General features: G+C 47.2%; 1 protein-coding gene across 2 annotated transcripts in view; it reads right to left on the minus strand.

Annotated features, from left to right (window-relative positions):
- Nucleotides 1-23,063, minus strand: part of LOC146833569 (uncharacterized) — a 139,936-nt gene that overhangs the window by 78,388 nt on the left and 38,485 nt on the right. The window contains exons 5-6 of one of the 2 annotated variants that reach the window (XM_085601423.1): nucleotides 6,476-6,547; nucleotides 3,434-3,532 (exon numbers count right to left, since the gene is read on the minus strand). In XM_085601423.1, the coding sequence (XP_085457549.1) occupies nucleotides 3,434-3,532; nucleotides 6,476-6,547 (171 nt within the window). The remainder of the gene's footprint in view (nucleotides 1-3,433; nucleotides 3,533-6,475; nucleotides 6,548-23,063) is intronic. The other variant, XM_085601424.1, reaches the window with a different exon arrangement.

The raw sequence follows: 23,063 nt of genomic DNA on the forward strand, positions 1-23,063 counted from the left end.
CTACATCAGTTGATGAAGCATATAAGACATAGGACTTCTCAGTTATAAGAGCACATCATTTACATTTAAACTTATTTTATTGTAGTGAAAACATATATACAGTGTTTTCTGCCTAATATTCAGTTCGACATAAAAGAAACCCTGTTGCATATCGGTCTTTACCAGAGATTTCGTAAATAAAAAAGATTCTAACAGCCATAAAGCATAACATAGTACAGAAGTTAAATTCAATTCCTTTACAATCATCTCCAAATGCTTTACAGGTGAAACAACCTCCTCAATACTGTTGTTTCAAGCCCATCAATACATTATTTGTTGTAGGGAAGTCAGACAGTAATCCTATAAGTGATAAATGGTTGCATTTTTGCAACAACCATAACATTTGTTAAAATTACAAACTGAGTTTGCAAAAGTGAGATCACACTATTCTTTAGTGAGTACTAACTCACCAATTTAGTATGTTGTTTATTTACATTGCCGTGAATAATTGGGCACTGAGGCCCCATCTAGGTGGCAAGTGCTGTTCTCACCCATTTGAAATGTGCACATTATCTGTGTTTTTGTAAAAGCAACAACCAGGAAAATATGTCCACCACATGCCAGTAAGATGTTAAGCGACAGTATAGGTAGACAGAATTCATATAAAAAAGCACACCAATCTTGGTTATCAAATACTGTGTACCAGCAATGGACCACACTTTGAAGGAAAATGTAGCTTGATCAACTGTAACAGATTTACTTTTATAGTCCACGACTACACAGTACAGTGGTACAGCCACACACATAAGGCTTCCTATTGCAATTGAGGTCAGTGCAACAGCACCTGGTAACGTGGACATGACCTCGAGGAACACAACCTTGAGGATCCCAATCTTGTTGGAATGTGATACGTTGCCTTGGACACCCAAATATATAACTGACTTAAATTAATATCAGGGTTCAATTACTAGAAAGCATCTATTTAACTTCAGATGTTAGTAGCATTAAATGCTCTGGAAATACCCAGTGTTCAATTAGATCAAAAAGACTGGTTCCCACCATTAGCACTGGACTTAAGTACAGTATTAGCCCAGCTAACAACGCCACTAGCACTGCAGAGTAGACACTGCTTGGTTTAGTTGTTTCAAGAAAACCTATTCTTAGACTGCTTTTCCCTTTTGTTACCTAAACAAGTGCAGATGCACTTGGGTTAGTATGCAATTATTTTAGGATTTCCCCAGTCTGCGTCTGATAGCAAAAGACACCCACTCTGACTCAATCCTCCTATACTTTATTTTTTAAACTATATGCCAGAAATCCTGGTCCTTATGCTCTACAATGGTCTCAAGTTTCTGCAACACTTTCCTACAGAGGGCTTCGATCTTCTTAATACGATTTTTATACACCTGCTTCAGGCATGTGTTTCACAGTAGAGAAGCTATCATTATTTATCTTCCTACTTTGTATATTTCAGTCCTTATGCAGGAGCTGTCAGTGAATACATAGGACACATCTCCTAATTAAACTATACCTGCTTAAACAATTTTGTAAATAATTTTTGAATGTACCAGTTCGACTGATAATAGGTCACTGATCCTGGATAAGTTTCCAATTCTCCCAGTGGGACTAGCTTGTTGAGGGATGAAGGCTTTAATTTGTTTGAAGATGCTTTATTCCATTTGCAAGAAATGGCAGTATTTGAAAATTTCTCAGCAAAATGTATAATAAGGCTTGATTGATGTGAGACACTAAGGGCTTTTTAAGAGTTTGAGGGTCCAACCGCCCTTGTACCGCCCCGCCAGTAGCACACGGCGCTAGCAGTCCAAAGACCGCCGCATTACGAGTTGACTGCGGGGCCGGCAGTGTGGAGGCAGGAATCTTGCAGCAGTGGTGACTTTTTCCAAATATAACGATGCATGTGTGTGCATTTCTACTGCATTTGTGTCTGATGCACACATATGCATGATATATGTGGAAAAAGTCCATATATCCACAACTGGGGCTCGGCCATATGTGGACAGTCTTGGCAATGGGTATATTGTACGAAAAGGAATGACCTGCAGATCGCCGCACACAGGGTCTTATTCCTGGGGATGAAGATTCTGCTGTGAGAGGGGGACATTGAGAAAGGAATCCACGTTGGAATCTGCCTTGAGGAACAAGAAAGGGGTGAGTACGCACCCCAAATCCTTCACCACCACCAGCTTGAAGCAGGCAGTCGAACCGTCGCGGTCTGCTCGTGGAGCAGGAAACTTGTAATACGCACAGAGGTGCAGCTCCCCTGCGTGCCAACCCTTCCCCGATCGCAAACCTGGCAGTCTGCGGTCTGTTGCCGGTCTCGGCAGTCCAGCGGCCGTCTTCACAAAGCCGATCTGCCTAACTTGTAAATCGGCAGTCGGGCCGCCAAGCTCTACGCGTGCGGGCCGCCAAACTCGTAATAAAGCCCTAAGACTAGAGATCACTTTCCAGACTTTCGCCCCTATAAAATTCTCAGCAATTATTAAAACACTTTGCAAGGAACAAAATAGAAAGCACTTAATGGGCTGTGGCAACCTCTTGTCCTTGTACCATGAGCGGGCTGGTCACCATAATAGCTTTCATGTAAACAAACATTGGCAAAGCCAATAAGTTTCACGTATGCAAGATCTATTGGTATTATTTATTTGTTTTTAAGTGTTGCAGAATAGTGCGAGCTGCTGTGCTACATAACTTGAAGTAAAAAATAGAAGCGGTATGACGTAGCCAGGCCGTGTAATAGCTCTTTTTTTACTTTAAGCAATGCACTTACAAAGATGTTACAGTTTTTATTTTCCCTATATTTAATATGCAGTTTCTATTTTTTGAGCAAATGCCCATTGCAGTTACCAGTGTGTCCAAGTGTAGCTAGCTGGAACACTCAACATGGAGAGGCTGTGGCGTTACAGCCAGAGCTGCTGACTTTGGAGCTGAGAAACCAGGTTTGAGTCTCTGCGCCGGATCAACATTCTCTGATTCTGGGCAAATCACTTAATCTCTCAGTGCCTGTAAAAATTATTATGCGCTTGTGTAATGTAACTGGCGCTCATGTAAAGCGCGACAAGTCCTTCCGGTCGACTTGGCCTTATTTAAAATAAGCTATGTCTAGCAATGGGGTGGGGAAGGGCCATGCAGTGACAGGAGCGAGGTCGTGGGAGAGACAACCCAGCAGTGAGTGAGGGTGCATACAGAGGACAGACTGGGCAGAGCATGGCTCCGACATAATTGTTAATACATACAGAAGATGGCAGTGACACAGCACAGGGCATACACATGATAAAAGGTGCATAGTGATGACAGAAGGGACACTGCACAGCCTCTATCCATGATTAAGTATGTAAATGAACGACATAAATGGCACTGTCTCTGCAAGTGCCTTCTCAGGCCTTGGAACCATGACACTCTTCTAGTGCAAAGTGGCTGATCACCATTTACTTACTTCTAAGATTGTCAAAGCTTTCCTTTCTCATACTGTCATCATGGTCCGTGCAGTAGGCTTTGCCTTCATCATTCATGCCGAATGCAATCTTTTCATTATCTATTAAACAACACAAAAATCAGAATACATTATTGAAAATGGAGCATTCTTCGCAGTGAAAACCAGTGTCTTGAGAGAGTGTGTCACTCTTTCCATTCCTTACCATCCTATTTAGCCCAGGCACAGACTGGGGAGCTTGGGGGGGATTATTTGGACTAGATTATCAGATAGTTTATTAGGCATGGAGAGGACTAAAATGTTTACAGCTCTGTGGTAATCTATGTAATGGTTTTAAGAAAGGCATTCAGAGTCTCAACAGGAGCTGCAGGTAGTGAGAGTAAATCGGTGTCTTCTAGTCTACCAGTGTCTCATCAAGGCATAAAGACGGGGAGATCAGATCACCCTGTACTATCAGTGCCTTACCAGGGACTGCCCGTACTGAGAACAATCACTCTGCAGTAGCCTCTGACAGTCCTAAACACACGCTGAGAGAAAATGTCTCCGTCTTAATCTAGCAAAATCTTCCAAGGTTTACCACTGTGAAAGTAGTCATATGACTCAAATGATATGCTTGACAGGTAGAGCACATTAGTCCACTAATAGCACCTGAAATGAAGGAAGAAGTACAAAAACAAATTTCTGGATAAGCTAGCATCTATTACGAACAAGCTACTATGGAAAAAGTAGGCATTTTTGAAAAATATTATATTGAAACGTATGGTGCACAGTATTTAAGGAAGCGTTAATTAAGGGCCATATTAACTTACCTGACACACAACAACTTTCAATGGTCTAACATGTCTTTTAACTAGAACTTCAGCCGTAGCGCTGCAACACACATCAGTGAACAAGTCTACAACAACCTGACTGTCAAAGCAACGCTTAAAGATGAACAGAAAATCATTTTATTACTCTTAAAAGCAACTTTTATCATAAGCGCCTGCCAAAGTTTGCTGCTAGAGACACCCCTTCACAAAGGAGCAAAAATTATATTAGTTAACTTGAAATAGCCTCTAACTTTTCTCAGGACACTTGACTACCATTTTCAAGGAGGACAGATTGGGCCAGTGCTTAATTTGAGCTGGTGGTTTCCGGTGCTCAGCACCGGCACTTAATCATCAACACCAGCACTTTTCATGAGGACACATTAATTTAAGGGGAGATTAAGCGATTTGCCCAAGAATCACAAGATGTTGAGCCGACGCTGAGACTTGAATCTGGTTCCCAAGCTCTCAAGTTGGCAGTTCTGGCCATTATGCCACATCCTATCCTCACTTTAGTGGTTAGTAGTTGGTTCGGTTTTAGGCGGGGCTAACAGGAGAAATGGGCTGGTGCAAGCTGTCTCCTGACAAGAGCCGCGGCACTTTTGTTTTTTTACAAATTAACCACTGGATTGGGCCTCTGAAACCAGTCCATAGGAACCTATCAAACTGTTGTTCTCGCAACTATTAAAATATCTGAAATGTGATGATTTAGAGACACTCTATATGTAGAAGACTCCGTCTGTTTTCCTTTCACCTATCCTGTACTTTTACACCTACTATCTATCTAGCTTTTCCCCACTATTCCTCCCCATGCCCTTTTTCTCTTCCTACCCATTAACCTCTACACTTTCCCCTTCCTCTGTGATTTTCTTTCACTCCAAAAACCCCCTTCCTCCACTTCCTAGTTAATTCGACTAATCCACGGTTTAATTCCTCCTCTTTTTACCTTTCCATCTCTTTATACTCTCTGCTCCTTCCTTGTACCTGCTATCCTCCCTGTGAGGGAGTCAAAAAACAAGCTAGTCATTGGTATAATTTGTACCAAACACAAGCTCCTTCTAACAGATACATATAGGAGTCTTTTTCCCCCAAGAATACAAGCAGAGATTACCCCCTTCACAACTGGCTATGTCCATACACCCTATGCTGTCAGCTATTTGTATGACCCTAAGCAAGGTCGGTGCCACCAGCCCTCCTCACAGTTATCTCACCAGTGAAATAAATGATGAACTTGTGTAGGGTAGGAGACTTGGGCACCCTTGCTTCTTATGTTTCGCCCCAATAGCTTCACCTGACATTCAACAGATCCTACTCTGCAAGATATCGAAATCAATACAACAGCACTCTTCAGACGTAACTTCTGGCACAACAAAGCTCAAACAACCTTGTTGGTTAAGTGCTTCTCAGTTCAACACCACATCGCGATAAAGATTTATTTCCACATCGAGGCAGAGCAATAGTGCATGTTAGACACTAATCCAGACATTATTCATGCACACAATACTACTCCAAGACCTCTTGTTGAGTAGCATTTACCACCAACGGAACCTCTAGATCAGGTTACAGTCAATCCACATTAACAATACCCATTAGACACAAGGCCTGGAATCATTGTGCACATAACATGACTTCAAATTATATACATAGCTAATGATTGCCACAACATTAATTCACATATGCACTGATGTGTCATACACATCCAAACACATAATTGCTCCACATACACTTATAACAGCATCTAGCTGGCCACTTTACAATATAGCCCATCATAAGCAATATATAAATTGATTGATCCTCATAGCCACTATCCAATACAATTCAGCATGCAATGCAACCAAATACACGATTAACAGGCCTTTGTGACTCAGATCATAATTTCGAGGACTGAAAATGGTGCACTTGTTCCAAAACCACATCAGGACTATACACATGGCAAGAATGCGATATACAAATGCATGTGTAACCTTTCTTCGGTAAGGGGCTATTACATAGTCCAACACAAGAGTAGAGTTGTAACCTGTCAGCTGAGAAACAATCACACAGAGTCCAACACAAGGGTAGGTTTGTGACATATCTGAGGCGCAGTCACTGCTGTGGATATGCAATGATACACTTGAACCTCTCTAATACCGAGGAGTGACTGCCTGTTGTCCAGCAATAAAGTAGGCCTATAGCCTCTCAGTATCAAGGAGAGACTGCATACAGACTGTCAAAAGAATGGCAACAATTATGGACTCACCTTTGTCGAGACCAGCGCTGCTCTCTTTCACTTTCACATCAGGATAATCAATAAAAGGTGAAGACGGTTCTTCTTTCCTCAATCAAGTGTCATTGTTCAGAAAGGAAAAGCAAGTACAACAAGTCTTCATTAGGTATGGATTTAAGTAAATTGAGATTCACACATTGCAAAAATAAACTGTTAAAGCAACATTATTTATCTCAAGTGATTAGGAGTCCCTAGAACAGTTGGGTGTGGCAGAATAGCCATGCAGGGATCAATGCAAGAGATAGGTTATTGGCAACAACACTTTGTGAATATAACACAATGAATTTGGTACTATCCTGGAGGCTCATGAACGGCAAGAACGAGAACTGGAGAATTGCACAATTTTGCCCCTAAATGCAAACCAAAGCAGAGTGATCAGAATCCAGCACTATGCCATGCGGAGACAGGACAGAAAGGAGCAAGAGCCAGAACTCTGATTGGGTGGGATATGACAGCAAAAAGGAACTGGACCTACCTCACTGAACTGCTAGGACACAGCAGAAGGGGGCAGCACCCAACCCCTGCTCAGTCAAATCATGTCAGAAGAAAGCAGCGTTACAACAAACAAATGATGGACGGAATGCTGACAATGCATACATTCTCCCCCAGTCAAGAGATCTGGGTTAAATCCATCATTCTTTTGCCCACTACACCACCCCAGTTTAGACATGGCCATATGCAAATCAGTCTTGACCCTGTGCCTCATGGGAACAGTCCAGCCCGAACTGCCAAGCCATGTCTTCCCTGGACCGGAATCAAGCATCCTAGGACCGGTTTCTGGCTATCAGCCGTCATCAGCCAGGATAGCTTGACTCCAGTGGCGTAGTGAGCACGGGTCCCACGTCTGGGAATACCCATCCAACTTAGGGCGAAAAGCGTTACAACAAACAAATGATGGACGGAATGCTGACAATGCATACATTCTCCCCCAGTCAAGAGATCTGGGTTAAATCCATCATTCTTTTGCCCACTACACCACCCCAGTTTAGACATGGCCATATGCAAATCAGTCTTGACCCTGTGCCTCATGGGAACAGTCCAGCCCGAACTGCCAAGCCATGTCTTCCCTGGACCGGAATCAAGCATCCTAGGACCGGTTTCTGGCTATCAGCCGTCATCAGCCAGGATAGCTTGACTCCAGTGGCGTAGTGAGCACGGGTCCCACGTCTGGGAATACCCATCCAACTTAGGGCGAAAAGCGTTACAACAAACAAATGATGGACGGAATGCTGACAATGCATACATTCTCCCCCAGTCAAGAGATCTGGGTTAAATCCATCATTCTTTTGCCCACTACACCACCCCAGTTTAGACATGGCCATATGCAAATCAGTCTTGACCCTGTGCCTCATGGGAACAGTCCAGCCCGAACTGCCAAGCCATGTCTTCCCTGGACCGGAATCAAGCATCCTAGGACCGGTTTCTGGCTATCAGCCGTCATCAGCCAGGATAGCTTGACTCCAGTGGCGTAGTGAGCACGGGTCCCACGTCTGGGAATACCCATCCAACTTAGGGCGAAAAGCGTTACAACAAACAAATGATGGACGGAATGCTGACAATGCATACATTCTCCCCCAGTCAAGAGATCTGGGTTAAATCCATCATTCTTTTGCCCACTACACCACCCCAGTTTAGACATGGCCATATGCAAATCAGTCTTGACCCTGTGCCTCATGGGAACAGTCCAGCCCGAACTGCCAAGCCATGTCTTCCCTGGACCGGAATCAAGCATCCTAGGACCGGTTTCTGGCTATCAGCCGTCATCAGCCAGGATAGCTTGACTCCAGTGGCGTAGTGAGCACGGGTCCCACGTCTGGGAATACCCATCCAACTTAGGGCGAAAAGCGTTACAACAAACAAATGATGGACGGAATGCTGACAATGCATACATTCTCCCCCAGTCAAGAGATCTGGGTTAAATCCATCATTCTTTTGCCCACTACACCACCCCAGTTTAGACATGGCCATATGCAAATCAGTCTTGACCCTGTGCCTCATGGGAACAGTCCAGCCCGAACTGCCAAGCCATGTCTTCCCTGGACCGGAATCAAGCATCCTAGGACCGGTTTCTGGCTATCAGCCGTCATCAGCCAGGATAGCTTGACTCCAGTGGCGTAGTGAGCACGGGTCCCACGTCTGGGAATACCCATCCAACTTAGGGCGAAAAGCGTTACAACAAACAAATGATGGACGGAATGCTGACAATGCATACATTCTCCCCCAGTCAAGAGATCTGGGTTAAATCCATCATTCTTTTGCCCACTACACCACCCCAGTTTAGACATGGCCATATGCAAATCAGTCTTGACCCTGTGCCTCATGGGAACAGTCCAGCCCGAACTGCCAAGCCATGTCTTCCCTGGACCGGAATCAAGCATCCTAGGACCGGTTTCTGGCTATCAGCCGTCATCAGCCAGGATAGCTTGACTCCAGTGGCGTAGTGAGCACGGGTCCCACGTCTGGGAATACCCATCCAACTTAGGGCGAAAAGCGTTACAACAAACAAATGATGGACGGAATGCTGACAATGCATACATTCTCCCCCAGTCAAGAGATCTGGGTTAAATCCATCATTCTTTTGCCCACTACACCACCCCAGTTTAGACATGGCCATATGCAAATCAGTCTTGACCCTGTGCCTCATGGGAACAGTCCAGCCCGAACTGCCAAGCCATGTCTTCCCTGGACCGGAATCAAGCATCCTAGGACCGGTTTCTGGCTATCAGCCGTCATCAGCCAGGATAGCTTGACTCCAGTGGCGTAGTGAGCACGGGTCCCACGTCTGGGAATACCCATCCAACTTAGGGCGAAAAGCGTTACAACAAACAAATGATGGACGGAATGCTGACAATGCATACATTCTCCCCCAGTCAAGAGATCTGGGTTAAATCCATCATTCTTTTGCCCACTACACCACCCCAGTTTAGACATGGCCATATGCAAATCAGTCTTGACCCTGTGCCTCATGGGAACAGTCCAGCCCGAACTGCCAAGCCATGTCTTCCCTGGACCGGAATCAAGCATCCTAGGACCGGTTTCTGGCTATCAGCCGTCATCAGCCAGGATAGCTTGACTCCAGTGGCGTAGTGAGCACGGGTCCCACGTCTGGGAATACCCATCCAACTTAGGGCGAAAAGCGTTACAACAAACAAATGATGGACGGAATGCTGACAATGCATACATTCTCCCCCAGTCAAGAGATCTGGGTTAAATCCATCATTCTTTTGCCCACTACACCACCCCAGTTTAGACATGGCCATATGCAAATCAGTCTTGACCCTGTGCCTCATGGGAACAGTCCAGCCCGAACTGCCAAGCCATGTCTTCCCTGGACCGGAATCAAGCATCCTAGGACCGGTTTCTGGCTATCAGCCGTCATCAGCCAGGATAGCTTGACTCCAGTGGCGTAGTGAGCACGGGTCCCACGTCTGGGAATACCCATCCAACTTAGGGCGAAAAGCGTTACAACAAACAAATGATGGACGGAATGCTGACAATGCATACATTCTCCCCCAGTCAAGAGATCTGGGTTAAATCCATCATTCTTTTGCCCACTACACCACCCCAGTTTAGACATGGCCATATGCAAATCAGTCTTGACCCTGTGCCTCATGGGAACAGTCCAGCCCGAACTGCCAAGCCATGTCTTCCCTGGACCGGAATCAAGCATCCTAGGACCGGTTTCTGGCTATCAGCCGTCATCAGCCAGGATAGCTTGACTCCAGTGGCGTAGTGAGCACGGGTCCCACGTCTGGGAATACCCATCCAACTTAGGGCGAAAAGCGTTACAACAAACAAATGATGGACGGAATGCTGACAATGCATACATTCTCCCCCAGTCAAGAGATCTGGGTTAAATCCATCATTCTTTTGCCCACTACACCACCCCAGTTTAGACATGGCCATATGCAAATCAGTCTTGACCCTGTGCCTCATGGGAACAGTCCAGCCCGAACTGCCAAGCCATGTCTTCCCTGGACCGGAATCAAGCATCCTAGGACCGGTTTCTGGCTATCAGCCGTCATCAGCCAGGATAGCTTGACTCCAGTGGCGTAGTGAGCACGGGTCCCACGTCTGGGAATACCCATCCAACTTAGGGCGAAAAGCGTTACAACAAACAAATGATGGACGGAATGCTGACAATGCATACATTCTCCCCCAGTCAAGAGATCTGGGTTAAATCCATCATTCTTTTGCCCACTACACCACCCCAGTTTAGACATGGCCATATGCAAATCAGTCTTGACCCTGTGCCTCATGGGAACAGTCCAGCCCGAACTGCCAAGCCATGTCTTCCCTGGACCGGAATCAAGCATCCTAGGACCGGTTTCTGGCTATCAGCCGTCATCAGCCAGGATAGCTTGACTCCAGTGGCGTAGTGAGCACGGGTCCCACGTCTGGGAATACCCATCCAACTTAGGGCGAAAAGCGTTACAACAAACAAATGATGGACGGAATGCTGACAATGCATACATTCTCCCCCAGTCAAGAGATCTGGGTTAAATCCATCATTCTTTTGCCCACTACACTGTTTGTTGTAACGCTTTTCGCCCTAAGTGGGATGGGTATTCCCAGACGTGGGACCCGTGCTCACTACGCCACTGGAGTCAAGCTATCCTGGCTGATGACGGCTGATAGCCAGAAACCGGTCCTAGGATGCTTGATTCCGGTCCAGGGAAGACATGGCTTGGCAGTTCGGGCTGGACTGTTCCCATGAGGCACAGGGTCAAGACTGATTTGCATATGGCCATGTCTAAACTGGGATGGTGTAGTGGGCAAAAGAACGATGGATTTAACCCAGATCTCTTGACTGGGGGAGAATGTCTGCATTGTCAGCATTCCGTCCATCATTTGTTTGTTGTAACGCTTTTCGCCCTAAGTGGGATGGGTATTCCCAGACGTGGGACCCGTGCTCACTACGCCACTGGAGTCAAGCTATCCTGGCTGATGACGGCTGATAGCCAGAAACCGGTCCTAGGATGCTTGATTCCGGTCCAGGGAAGACATGGCTTGGCAGTTCGGGCTGGACTGTTCCCATGAGGCACAGGGTCAAGACTGATTTGCATATGGCCATGTCTAAACTGGGATGGTGTAGTGGGCAAAAGAACGATGGATTTAACCCAGATCTCTTGACTGGGGGAGAATGTCTGCATTGTCAGCATTCCGTCCATCATTTGTTTGTTGTAACGCTTTTCGCCCTAAGTGGGATGGGTATTCCCAGACGTGGGACCCGTGCTCACTACGCCACTGGAGTCAAGCTATCCTGGCTGATGACGGCTGATAGCCAGAAACCGGTCCTAGGATGCTTGATTCCGGTCCAGGGAAGACATGGCTTGGCAGTTCGGGCTGGACTGTTCCCATGAGGCACAGGGTCAAGACTGATTTGCATATGGCCATGTCTAAACTGGGATGGTGTAGTGGGCAAAAGAACGATGGATTTAACCCAGATCTCTTGACTGGGGGAGAATGTCTGCATTGTCAGCATTCCGTCCATCATTTGTTTGTTGTAACGCTTTTCGCCCTAAGTGGGATGGGTATTCCCAGACGTGGGACCCGTGCTCACTACGCCACTGGAGTCAAGCTATCCTGGCTGATGACGGCTGATAGCCAGAAACCGGTCCTAGGATGCTTGATTCCGGTCCAGGGAAGACATGGCTTGGCAGTTCGGGCTGGACTGTTCCCATGAGGCACAGGGTCAAGACTGATTTGCATATGGCCATGTCTAAACTGGGATGGTGTAGTGGGCAAAAGAACGATGGATTTAACCCAGATCTCTTGACTGGGGGAGAATGTCTGCATTGTCAGCATTCCGTCCATCATTTGTTTGTTGTAACGCTTTTAGAAGAAAGCAGGGCACAAAACCTTTCTCTACCACAAAAAAGAGATTGGAACCCATAACCCTGCTGTACATAGTCAGGACAGGCGTGGGAAAGTGCTTAACTTGGGCCAGTAGCTACAGGTGGCTGGCCCCAGCACATTTTTCAGGTGGTGCCTTGGAATTATTTTGCATCATCAGACTTTGACCCAGTGCAAGAGAGGCAAAAGCAAACAAGCATTTGCAATGCAATAGGTCTCGCATTTACACAAGTTTAAGCAATTGGCAATGTAAATGACTATGCCTTTTATTTATGTTAAAAAAACAAAAATAAAAGGCATTGTCATTTGCAATGTCAATAGCTCAAACTCGCGTAAAAATGCGAGACCTATTGCATTGCAAATGCTTGTTTTTGGTAGGCATGGGGAGAGTAAGTGATTTGCCCATAATCACGGGATGTAGAGCCAATGTCAGACTCGAACCTGCTCCCACCATTGCCAAAGTCAGCAACCCTTATGCCGCATCGTCCATTGATCATGAATGCACGAAATTTGCTTCATGCCGAGTTACTAGCATGAGTATGTAAATGCGCGCCAATGTTACAGCGAGTCAGCTTGCTGTAAAGAAACATACACTTGGGGTATTTAGATGCTTTGCAGAGTTCATTTTAAAAACACAAACAGCTTGCATAATGTTTTTTATTACATTCTGTGTGCTAGCCTTCCGTCCTCCTAAAACGCGATTAAATTAGATGCGAACCACTGAGCTCTGTTGCTCTTACAATGACTTGTCTTACTCAAAGAAAGTCGCCGAGTTTGTTTATTTAGAATTGCAAGCAAATGCGACCGCGAGTTTCCAGTTGTAGTAAGTGACTTAAACGTAAGTTCTCTGTGCGTAAAGTAAGAGCTTCAAAAGTATCACAGACAACGATCAAGGCAAGAAATGCAAGTTTTAGCAACAAGTTGAAATTGGCGAGTGTTTTTTTTGTTTTTAAGTCGGAAAGCAATCTGGGTTACATTAGAACAAGCGGCCGTGCGGACGCGAAAGTGAAAGCGATCGCAATCAAACATCAAAGTGAAAGCAAATGGTGTGCAGGCTGCCAAATGGTGCGCGCGCCCGGCGCACATGCACTGTATTTGGAGGCCTGAAAGCACTCGTTTGCACTTCCAGATCCCCCATTTACAAAAGCTCTCGCGAGAGCAGCGCTAAAGCGCTGGCTCAGGCGAGACCTAAAAAAGGAGACACAAGGAAGAAGAAGATTGGAAAATAGGGACCAAGGAAGAAATGAAGGATGAAATAGAACTTTCAAACGTGAGATAAAGTGAAAGGAAGTGTGCAGCCCCTCCCCCCCTGCCGGTTCCTGCTTCCCGACCCCAAGCTGCGCTTCTCTCCCCCTCCCCTACTTAATGGCGGTCGCGAGCAGGGGGCGCGCCGCCGGTACGCCAAAGGCAAGCCCGTCTGCGCCCGTCCACGAGCCGACCGCGGCCAGCGGCAGGAACCCTGGATCTATGACCCCCCACCACTACAACTCCGCCGCCCTCCTCGCACTCAACCCCGGAAAAAACAACTGCCAGAGATCGAAGCCCAACACCACCCACGACCAGTCCTCCTGCCTACACTGCCGACAATCCTTCTCCATCAGCAGCCCCCCCACGACCGCTGAACCCACTCCGGACTCCCACAGCACAGAAGCCCTAATGTGCATCCTCCTCAATGTACGCTCCCTCCACAGACACGCCACGGAGATCTGGGACCTGCTCGACACCCTCTCGTCAGACGTCGCCTTCTTCCCGGAAACTTGGACCAACGCCACCTCTGCCCCGACATAACCACCGCCATCCCCAACAGGTACAAGATCCAAAGAAAGAACCGCCCCCACCGCCCAGGAGGAGGACTCACCATCAAACACTAGAGCTCCCTCCGACTCACCACCTCCAGCACAAGTGACCCTCTCTCCAAAACAGAGCACCTCCACTTCCAGATTCAAACCAGCCCCAGAACTACGCTGCACGGGACCCTTATCTACAGACCCCCGTTCCTCGCGCCTCTTCCACCACCACCATTCCCGACCTTGTTGCACCCCACGCCATCGCCTCCACTGACTACATTCTAATCGGAGACCTGAACTTCCACCTCGACAACCGCAGCAACCCCGACTCCACCACCCTCCCCGACAACCTCTCCAACCTCGGACTGAAGCAGCTCGTCACCACCCCCAGCCACAGAGCCGGACACACCCTCGACCCCATCTTCGCCGGAGGGACAAACATCCACTTCAGCGACACCAGGCGGCCCCTCTGGACAGACCACCACTGCGTACACTTCACCTTCACCACCATCATCGCACCCACACCCACCCCTCGTCCGCCACGAAGGAACTGGAGCAAGATCACAGAAGAACATGTCAACACCACCTTCCTCCTCGACTCCCCCTCCACCATGGATCACTGGCTGCGCTGACAAGCTCGCACCCCTCCGCCCCCGTCAAACAACGTCCCCTGAAGGCCGCCTGGTTCACCACGACCTCCAAGAAGGCGCCTCTGCAGATGACTCGAGAAACTCTGGCGGAACAGGAAAATCAACGAAGACCAGAACAATTACAGGAACGCCATGAAAGACTACCACCAGCGCATAAGAGCCACTAAGCAGACCTTTACCAAGAACAAAATCCTCACCAACGCAAGTAACGCAAAAGAACTCTTCAACATCATACAGCAGTTCAGCAAACCCCCCAGGGAAGCCAAGGACGTCTCACCATCTCAGGACCTCTGCAACAAGCTCAGCTCCTACTTCCACCTGAAAATCAAGGCCCTCTTACGACAACTTCAGGGATCAGACTCTGGACACCATCCCCCTCTCTACCACCGACAACCAGCCAACCATCACCGCCTGGAAGTCGCCACCACTCAAGACACAGCCACGACCATGAAGAACATCCACTCGGGAGCCCCCACTGACCCCTACCCACCGCACATCTACCACAGAGCCGCTACCGCCATAGCCCCCGAACTAGCCCGGACCATCAATACCTCCTCGGATCCAGCATCTTCCCTGGCGGTCGGAAGCAGGCAGAGGTCAAACCATCAGCCGACCTGACGGGCCTGAAAAACTACCAGCCCATCTCTCTCCTTCCCTTCACAGCCAAAGTCACCAAGAGATTCATCAATGCCCAACTGACCACCTTCAACTAAGAGAACGCCATCCTCAACCTTCCAGTACGGCTTCCGCAGCAACTACAGCAGCGAGACCGCCCTCCTCGCCGCCACCAATGACATCCGCATGCTACTCGACCAGAGCCACACTGGGGCCCTCATCCTACTAGACCACTCCGCAGCCTTCATCACTGTCTCACACCCCACTCTCTCTGCCAGACTCCACAATGCCGATATACAAGGAACCACCCTCGACTGGATCCGCTCCTTTCTCTCCGGCAGAACCCAAAGGATCAGACTCCCCCCTTCCTCTCTGAACCTACAGAGATCAACTGTGGAGTACCCCAAGGATCCTCGCTCAGCCCCACGCTCTTCAGCATCTACTTGGCCCCCCTCGCCGCCATCTTCAGACAGCATGGGCTCAGCATACTATCATACGCCGACGACACTCAGCTCATCCTATCTCTCACGAAGAACGCCGAAGACACCAGACTCAGCTTCCAAGAAGGAATGAAAGACGTCGCAGTCTGGATGAGCGACAGCTGCCTAAAACTGAACTCGGAGAAGACAGAGGTCCTTCTCCTCGGACCCTCCCCCACTGCCTGGGACAGCTCCTGGTGGTCCCCTGCCCTCAGAATCCCACCCACCCCAATCAACCACGCCCAGAACCTCTGCATCATCCTAGACTCCTCCCTTACCTTGACCCACCATCCTCCGCAAGACCTTCAAGTGGATCCCCCCGAATTTACCCACTCATAACCAGCAGACTGGACTACGGCAGCGCCCTCTATGCCGGTATCAAAAAGACCCTGCTACACAAGCTCCAAACCATCCAGAACACCTCAGCCAGACTCGTCCTCGGAACCCCACGACACAGACACATGACCCAGCACCTACTAGACCTCTACTGGCTCTCCATCGAGAAAAGAGTAACCTTCAAGCTACTCACCCACGCCTACAAATCCCTTCACAACATCGGACCCAAACACCTCAACGAAAGAGTCTCCTTCCACGTACCCAAAAGGAACCTCCGCTCCGCCGACCTCGACCTGGCAGAGACCCCACGCATCCGCAGAACCAGAGCAGGCGGAAGAGCCTTTTCCTACGTTGCAGCAAAGACCTGGAACGAGCTCCAGTCAACATCAGACACTCCCCCACTCTGCACACCTTCAGAAAGAGCCTCAAAACCTGGCTCTTCGACTGATCCGGAGCTGCCCCTCCCCCCCAGCACCTTGAGACCCTCACAGGAGAGTAGCGCGCTTTATAAACCCTGATTGATTGAGGGTGGTGGAAGAAAGAGACATGAGGAAGAAACAAGACTATGCAACTTTAGTATTAGGCAACCCTAGAAATTGGAAACAGGCTTGCACGGAAAACGTTTGGCCCCTGCACTGAAGAGGGACTCAATATCTTGCACTCAAAAAACATGACACATATTAGAAGAAGTCCATATTTTGTTTCAGAGGTCAGTATAGGCACAAACATGGGCATAATAGCAAGGCACCCCACCACATCCACTGCTTGGCATACTTTTAAAATGATTGAAAGGAACGGGCAAAGGGGTGGGAGCCATACGTGGGAAAACAAAGCAGGAAAAAGTAATAGCCTCAGCGGGGTTGGTGCAGGCTATTAAACCATAAATGAAAGCAAAGCAGATTGGGGATTTGTATAAAAATTAAAGGTCATCCCTTTCACCTTATCAATTGAACCATTCGCAACAAGGATACGAGCAACATCAGACATTGAGAGAATTAAACTCACTGACAATTTCCATAAGATTTACTCATTTGCAGGTAACATTCTGTTAACAATGATCAACTCTGAAATATCCCCCCCACAAAATTTAAACGAAGTAGCTTATTTTGAACGAGATACAAAGTTATAAAAATGTGGACTAATGCAAGCTGTTAAATATCTTGGTTGCTCCTGCGAGAACCTCAATTCTGAAGTTGTGCACGCCATTACCATTGACGGAGAAGCCCTTAAAAATCTGGGCATTTTTGTCACTAATTGGTTAACCAACTGATGAGATTAAAGTAGGTAAGTGTATCAGATTTTCCATATGTATTATTATGAATACATTTCATAAAATTAACATTGTGTCACATCTTCTATATCTCTTCGGATCCTTTCTGATTTCCATCCTGAAGATCTGAATTTATTGAGCTACAAAAAGAACTGGCCCTGTTTCTTTCTGCAGGAGGAAAGGCGACAACAGCTATGAAGGTGCTGAAGATACCTAAAGACGCAGGAGCCTCGACTTGCCCAGATATTTTGAAGTACTGCCTGGCTGTCCATTTAAGAAAACTGAAAGAATGGGTTAGCAAGGAATCGGACAGGAAAGAGGTAAACATAGACCACAAGCTGGCTTGGTGGTGCCTCTCTGAACAGATATGACTACTTTGTAGAACATCATTTCGGAACTTGTACAAAAGTGGAATCACAAAAGTGACTATGTCAAATTGTTATAAGGAGGGGGAGATAATAATAATAATAATCCACATTTGTAAACGTGAACAATCACCCGTAAGGGTCTCTAGGTGCTGGGGGCCGTAGGGAACATTAAGCAAGCTATTGCCCAGAGTCACATGGTGCTGGGCTAATCTGCCGCCGGCGCCGGGGATCGAACCGTGATCCCCAGATTCCAGAGTCAGTCGCCCTGGCGCCACACCTCTTCCCAGGATTGTGTTCAAACCCATCGCCATGACCACCTGTACATTTGTATTCTCACTTCTCACCAACCATGTTCTAGAGGCAAGGACACAGCAGAACACTAGAGGATATGTTGCAGAATGGAAAAATGAAGTTGTCAGAACAATGTAAGCTGAATATCAAGGCCCTAAACAGGAACAGTTCCATTATCTACAACTGAGGCATTGGGTACTGCACCCTGACAAATAATATTTGCTGTCAGGCCATCCACATCATTTGAAATATCGAAATATGTACTATAAAGAGCAGGAGACTGATCCCATCCCCTGGATCCTCTCTGAGGAGATTCCAAGACACAAGTGGGTGTGCCAAACTCTTCGGGAAATAATACAGAGTCCCTGATTATAAATGGGAGTCAAATACCAGTCCCTGCACAAAATTCTGTTTGCCCAGCCATTGGAATTCAGAGTTGTGTGTTAATTATTGCCCCCTTCCTTCCCCCCCCCCCCACCAACAGATTTCCCCGGGGTAAAACCTGGTGAAATCCATTAGGTGTAAAGGCTAGTAAAAGCCAACAACTGCACACTTCAGTTAAATAAATACAGAATCTGAATAGTATCTCTCATTTTCAGAGTCAAAACTCAAAACAGGAGGTATGTATCTCACCCAGTGAATGCCTCATGCCAGGGGATCGATACTTAACAGGTGCAGTAAATACATAACCTCATTCCACCGCCCTTATTATCAGGGCCTTAGTAGAGAAACAGAGGAGGATGAAAAGGGCAGTCTCCGCTTTGGTAGCCCCTGTGGGCTTGATTGTATCACACACCGGGAAGCTTATTATAAAGCATTGTTCCAGTGGTATCTTACACCAAACCTCCTCACACAAATATAAACAAATGCAGATGGATCAGGTTGTAGATGTAGGACCGTGAAAAGCACTGTACAGCACCTCTGGTGCTATATTAAAAATAGGTCCCTGGGGACACAATGGGTGAGTGCACCCTTTATCTGCACCCTGGTACACTTTGATGTTATAGAACGGGTTGCAGATACTTGTGTGGCCTCTTCTGTATTACAGATAGTGGTGGCTCCCTCCTATGGGGATATTTCCTCATTTACATGGGGGTGTGGCCACAGGCAAATGAGGGAAACAATTTGCATGTGCACCCACTCCTTACTATGGATGCAGAAGCAGAGGTAAAGAGGCCGTTAGGAGGCACGCTGACTGCCAAAGAGGACCCTGACACACTCTGCAAATGGGTGCAGTCACTCACTGCACCTGCCTGTAGGGAGATCTCTGTCTCCCTTACATGTGCAGGCCAGGTGCTGCCTGCACTGTGAAAGACCAACGGCTGGTTTGAATAATTGCTCTGCCTTTTACTAATGTACTAATGTAAAGGTAGACAGAGGTGCAAAGAGTGCATCCTTTTCACAATGCAGCCCTAGGTGCTTCTCCGCTAATATTAAGCCTTTTTTGGTCGAAGCCTACCAGACAGTGTAGCTGTTTGGTTTGCTAAATACATCTTGGGGACATTCACAAAACTTCCCTATGAATGCAGTCCACCCGTTGCTTACCATTGGCTTTGTGGTTTGTAATTCACATTTTCTCTCTGTCTATTTTCTGGCTTTGTTTTAGACAGTCCAGAGTGAATTTGTCCCTCCCAAGGAGCAAAGCTTTTCACACTACCTCTCGTGGTATTCTTCCAGGAGTACTCCTTTCTGCAAACAGGCCTGTAAACCTTGTTCTTATCTTGTCACATTTGCTGTGCATTTAAAAACAGAGGTCAAATGTCAGGTTCTGTCTTCAGAGGGAGAATGATGTTCACTTTTCTTTCTGTGACTTCAAAGTGAGAGGATTCATGCGACAATCTTGCTGGATACTTGGAATAGGAATGAATTTTCTAGCACACAAATGAACTGCTTAAGTATTTGTAAACTGTATAGTTTAATTAGTAAAACTGTATGTCTGTGCAAATGAAATAGTAATTTAAATTGAAAATGTGTTGTCTGTAATGGCAGTGTGCTACCACACCATACATACTTCACTCTTTGTACTCAACTCTGCATTACTCCATGTCTCTGCACCACTCCACTCCACTGCACTCTACACCTCTCTACTCTACTCTGTACCACTCCATTATATGGCAATGCACTCTAAGCAACGCTACTCTACACCACTGAAATCTTCGCCACTGCACTCCACACCACTCCAGTCTAGGCCACTCTACTCTACTCTGCACAACTCTACTCTACGGCACTCCACTTTACGCCACTCTGCAACACTGCACTCTATGCCACTGCACTCTGTGTCAATACACCCTGTGCCAATGGACTCTATTCTGTACCCTGCCCTCTACGCCAATCCACTGTATGCCACTCTAATCTACTTTGCACCACTGTACTTTATGCCACTGCACTCTACACCACGTTACTCTACGCATTACACTCTAAGCCATTATACTCTATGCCACTGCACTGTATCCTGCACCACTCCACTCTGCTCTGAAACAATCTACTCAACTTCACCCTGCTCTAAACCACTGCCCTCTACTCTGCAACACTGTACTCTATACCACTCCTCTCTATACCACTCTACTCTACACCAATGCACTATACACCACTCAACACCACTGTACTTAACGGCACTCTACTCTGCAACACTGCACTGTACGTCCCTGAACTCTACACCCTTCCCCTCTGCACTACTGCATTCTATGCCATTGTACTCTAATCTACTTTGCATCACTCTATTCTACACCACTGCGCTCTTCAGTACTCCATTCTACGCAACTGTACCACTCTACGCCACTGAACTCTGTCACTCTACTCTACACCATTCTACTCTACTCTGCATCACTATACCCTACGCCGCTGCACTCCACTAATCTATGCCACTGAATTGTACGACAATGCATTGTATGCTGCTAAATTCTATGCCGCTGCGCTCTATGCCACTTCACTCTACACCACTATACTCTGCAACACTATGCCAATGCACTCTAAACGTGTCCGCTTTATGCCAATGCACTCTACTCTCTGTCACTGCACTCTACTCTGCACCAGTACACTCCACGCCACTCTACTCAACACCACTCTACAGTAAGCCAATTTACATCGATGCACTCTATGCCAGTCTACACCACTGCACTCTACAGCACTCTACTCTGCAACATTGCACTCTACAAGACTAAACTCTACACCACTCTACTCTGCTGCGTTCTTTGCCAATGCACTCTGTGCCACTGCAGCCTACACCACTCTACTTTGCATTATTCCACTCTACGCCACTGCACTCTGCAGCACTCCACTCTATGCCACTGCACTCTAAGGCACTATACTCTACTTTGCATTACGGTATGCCACTCTACTCTACACTGCTCTGCGCCACTGCACTCTATGCCACTCTTCTCCACTGCACTCTACACTACTGTACTCTATGCCAGTCCACTCTACTCTAAACCACTGCACTTTACGCCACTGCATTCTACTATGCAACACTCTAATATATGCCACTGCATTCTACGACACTGCATTGTATGCCGCTGAATTCTATGCTGCTGCACTCTACGCCACTGCACTCTACGCCACTGCACTCTACGCCACTGCACTCTACGCCACTATACTCTGCAACACTCTACGCCAATGCACTGTACACCAGTCCACTCTACTCTACGCCACTCCACTGTACAGCGCTCTATGCCACTCCAATACACAACACTTTATGCCACTCCACTCTACAACACTGTACTCCATTCTTCGCCATTCCACTCTATGATACTCCATGTCACTCTCCTCTGACACTAACTTTTAGCCAAGCCGGTGTATAACCAGGCTAAAACTCATTGGCAAAGTCAATAGCTCTTGCATTGGTCCGACCTATTGGCGCTCCCAATGCTTGTTTATGGCAGGCAACTTCCTAAAAGCATTCTCCTAGCTGCACTGACTGCATTTAGGGATGGAAATGAGGCACTTGGAGCAACTGACAAGGACAGGTCCTCTAAGATAAAAACACCTATGTTGGTGGGCACCTAGCTGAAAAACAAGTTACTTACCTTCGGTAACAATATATCTCTAAGAGACATAGATTAGTTATAGATTCCTTACCTTAGAATTACCCCCAGGCGTCAGACTGGATCCGGAAAGTTTTTCTTCAGCAGTACCTCTGCGCGTCGAAAGGTGGCGTCGTGGTCGCCGGGATGACGTTGCACTAGCTACTTAGACGCCGCCATCGCGCGCTGACGTCTGTTCTTTGTACACGACATTCCACGCCAGAAGCGCAGAGCCATGCAAGACACTGGCCACTGGTGCACAAAACTAGGGCCCTGAAAGGATGTCCTTAACTTTTGAAGTCTGTTCGCAGAACACGAAGGATGGGTGGGGCGGTCAGGAATCTATAACTAATCTATGTCTCTTACAGATATATTGTTACCGAAGGTAAGTAATTTGTTCATCTGAAAGAGACAATTAGTTATAGATTCCTTACCTTAGAAGAGATACCCCAGCAATACCTACCCCGGAGTTGGGTCTGCAAACTAAGTTCACTCCAGAAAGTCCTGGAGAACAGAACAGCCAGAGAAGCCGTGTCTCCGGACTTGGCTGTCCAGTCAGTAGTGTTTAGTGAATGTGTGCAATGATGCCCACGTAGCTGCCTGGCAAATGTCATTCAGAGGGACTCCTTGTCCCAAAGCAGTAGTGGCTGCTGTCGCTCTGGTGGAATGGACGCGTAGCCCCACTGGAGGCTCCTTTTTTGCTAGAGAATAGCAGGCTTTAATAGACAAAACGACCCATCTGGAGATGGTCTGCTTGTGTACGGCCCGAACTTTCTTGGCGCCCACGTAGCCAACAAAGAGCTGGTCATCCACAAGGAACTGTTTGGTGCGATCCAGATAGAAGGAAAGCGCACGTTTTGGGTCCAGATGGTGGAGCCTCTCTTTCTCTT

Source organism: Triturus cristatus, chromosome 4_2 (assembly GCF_964204655.1).
Source record: "Triturus cristatus chromosome 4_2, aTriCri1.1, whole genome shotgun sequence".
Taxonomy (NCBI): Eukaryota; Metazoa; Chordata; class Amphibia; order Caudata; family Salamandridae; genus Triturus; species Triturus cristatus.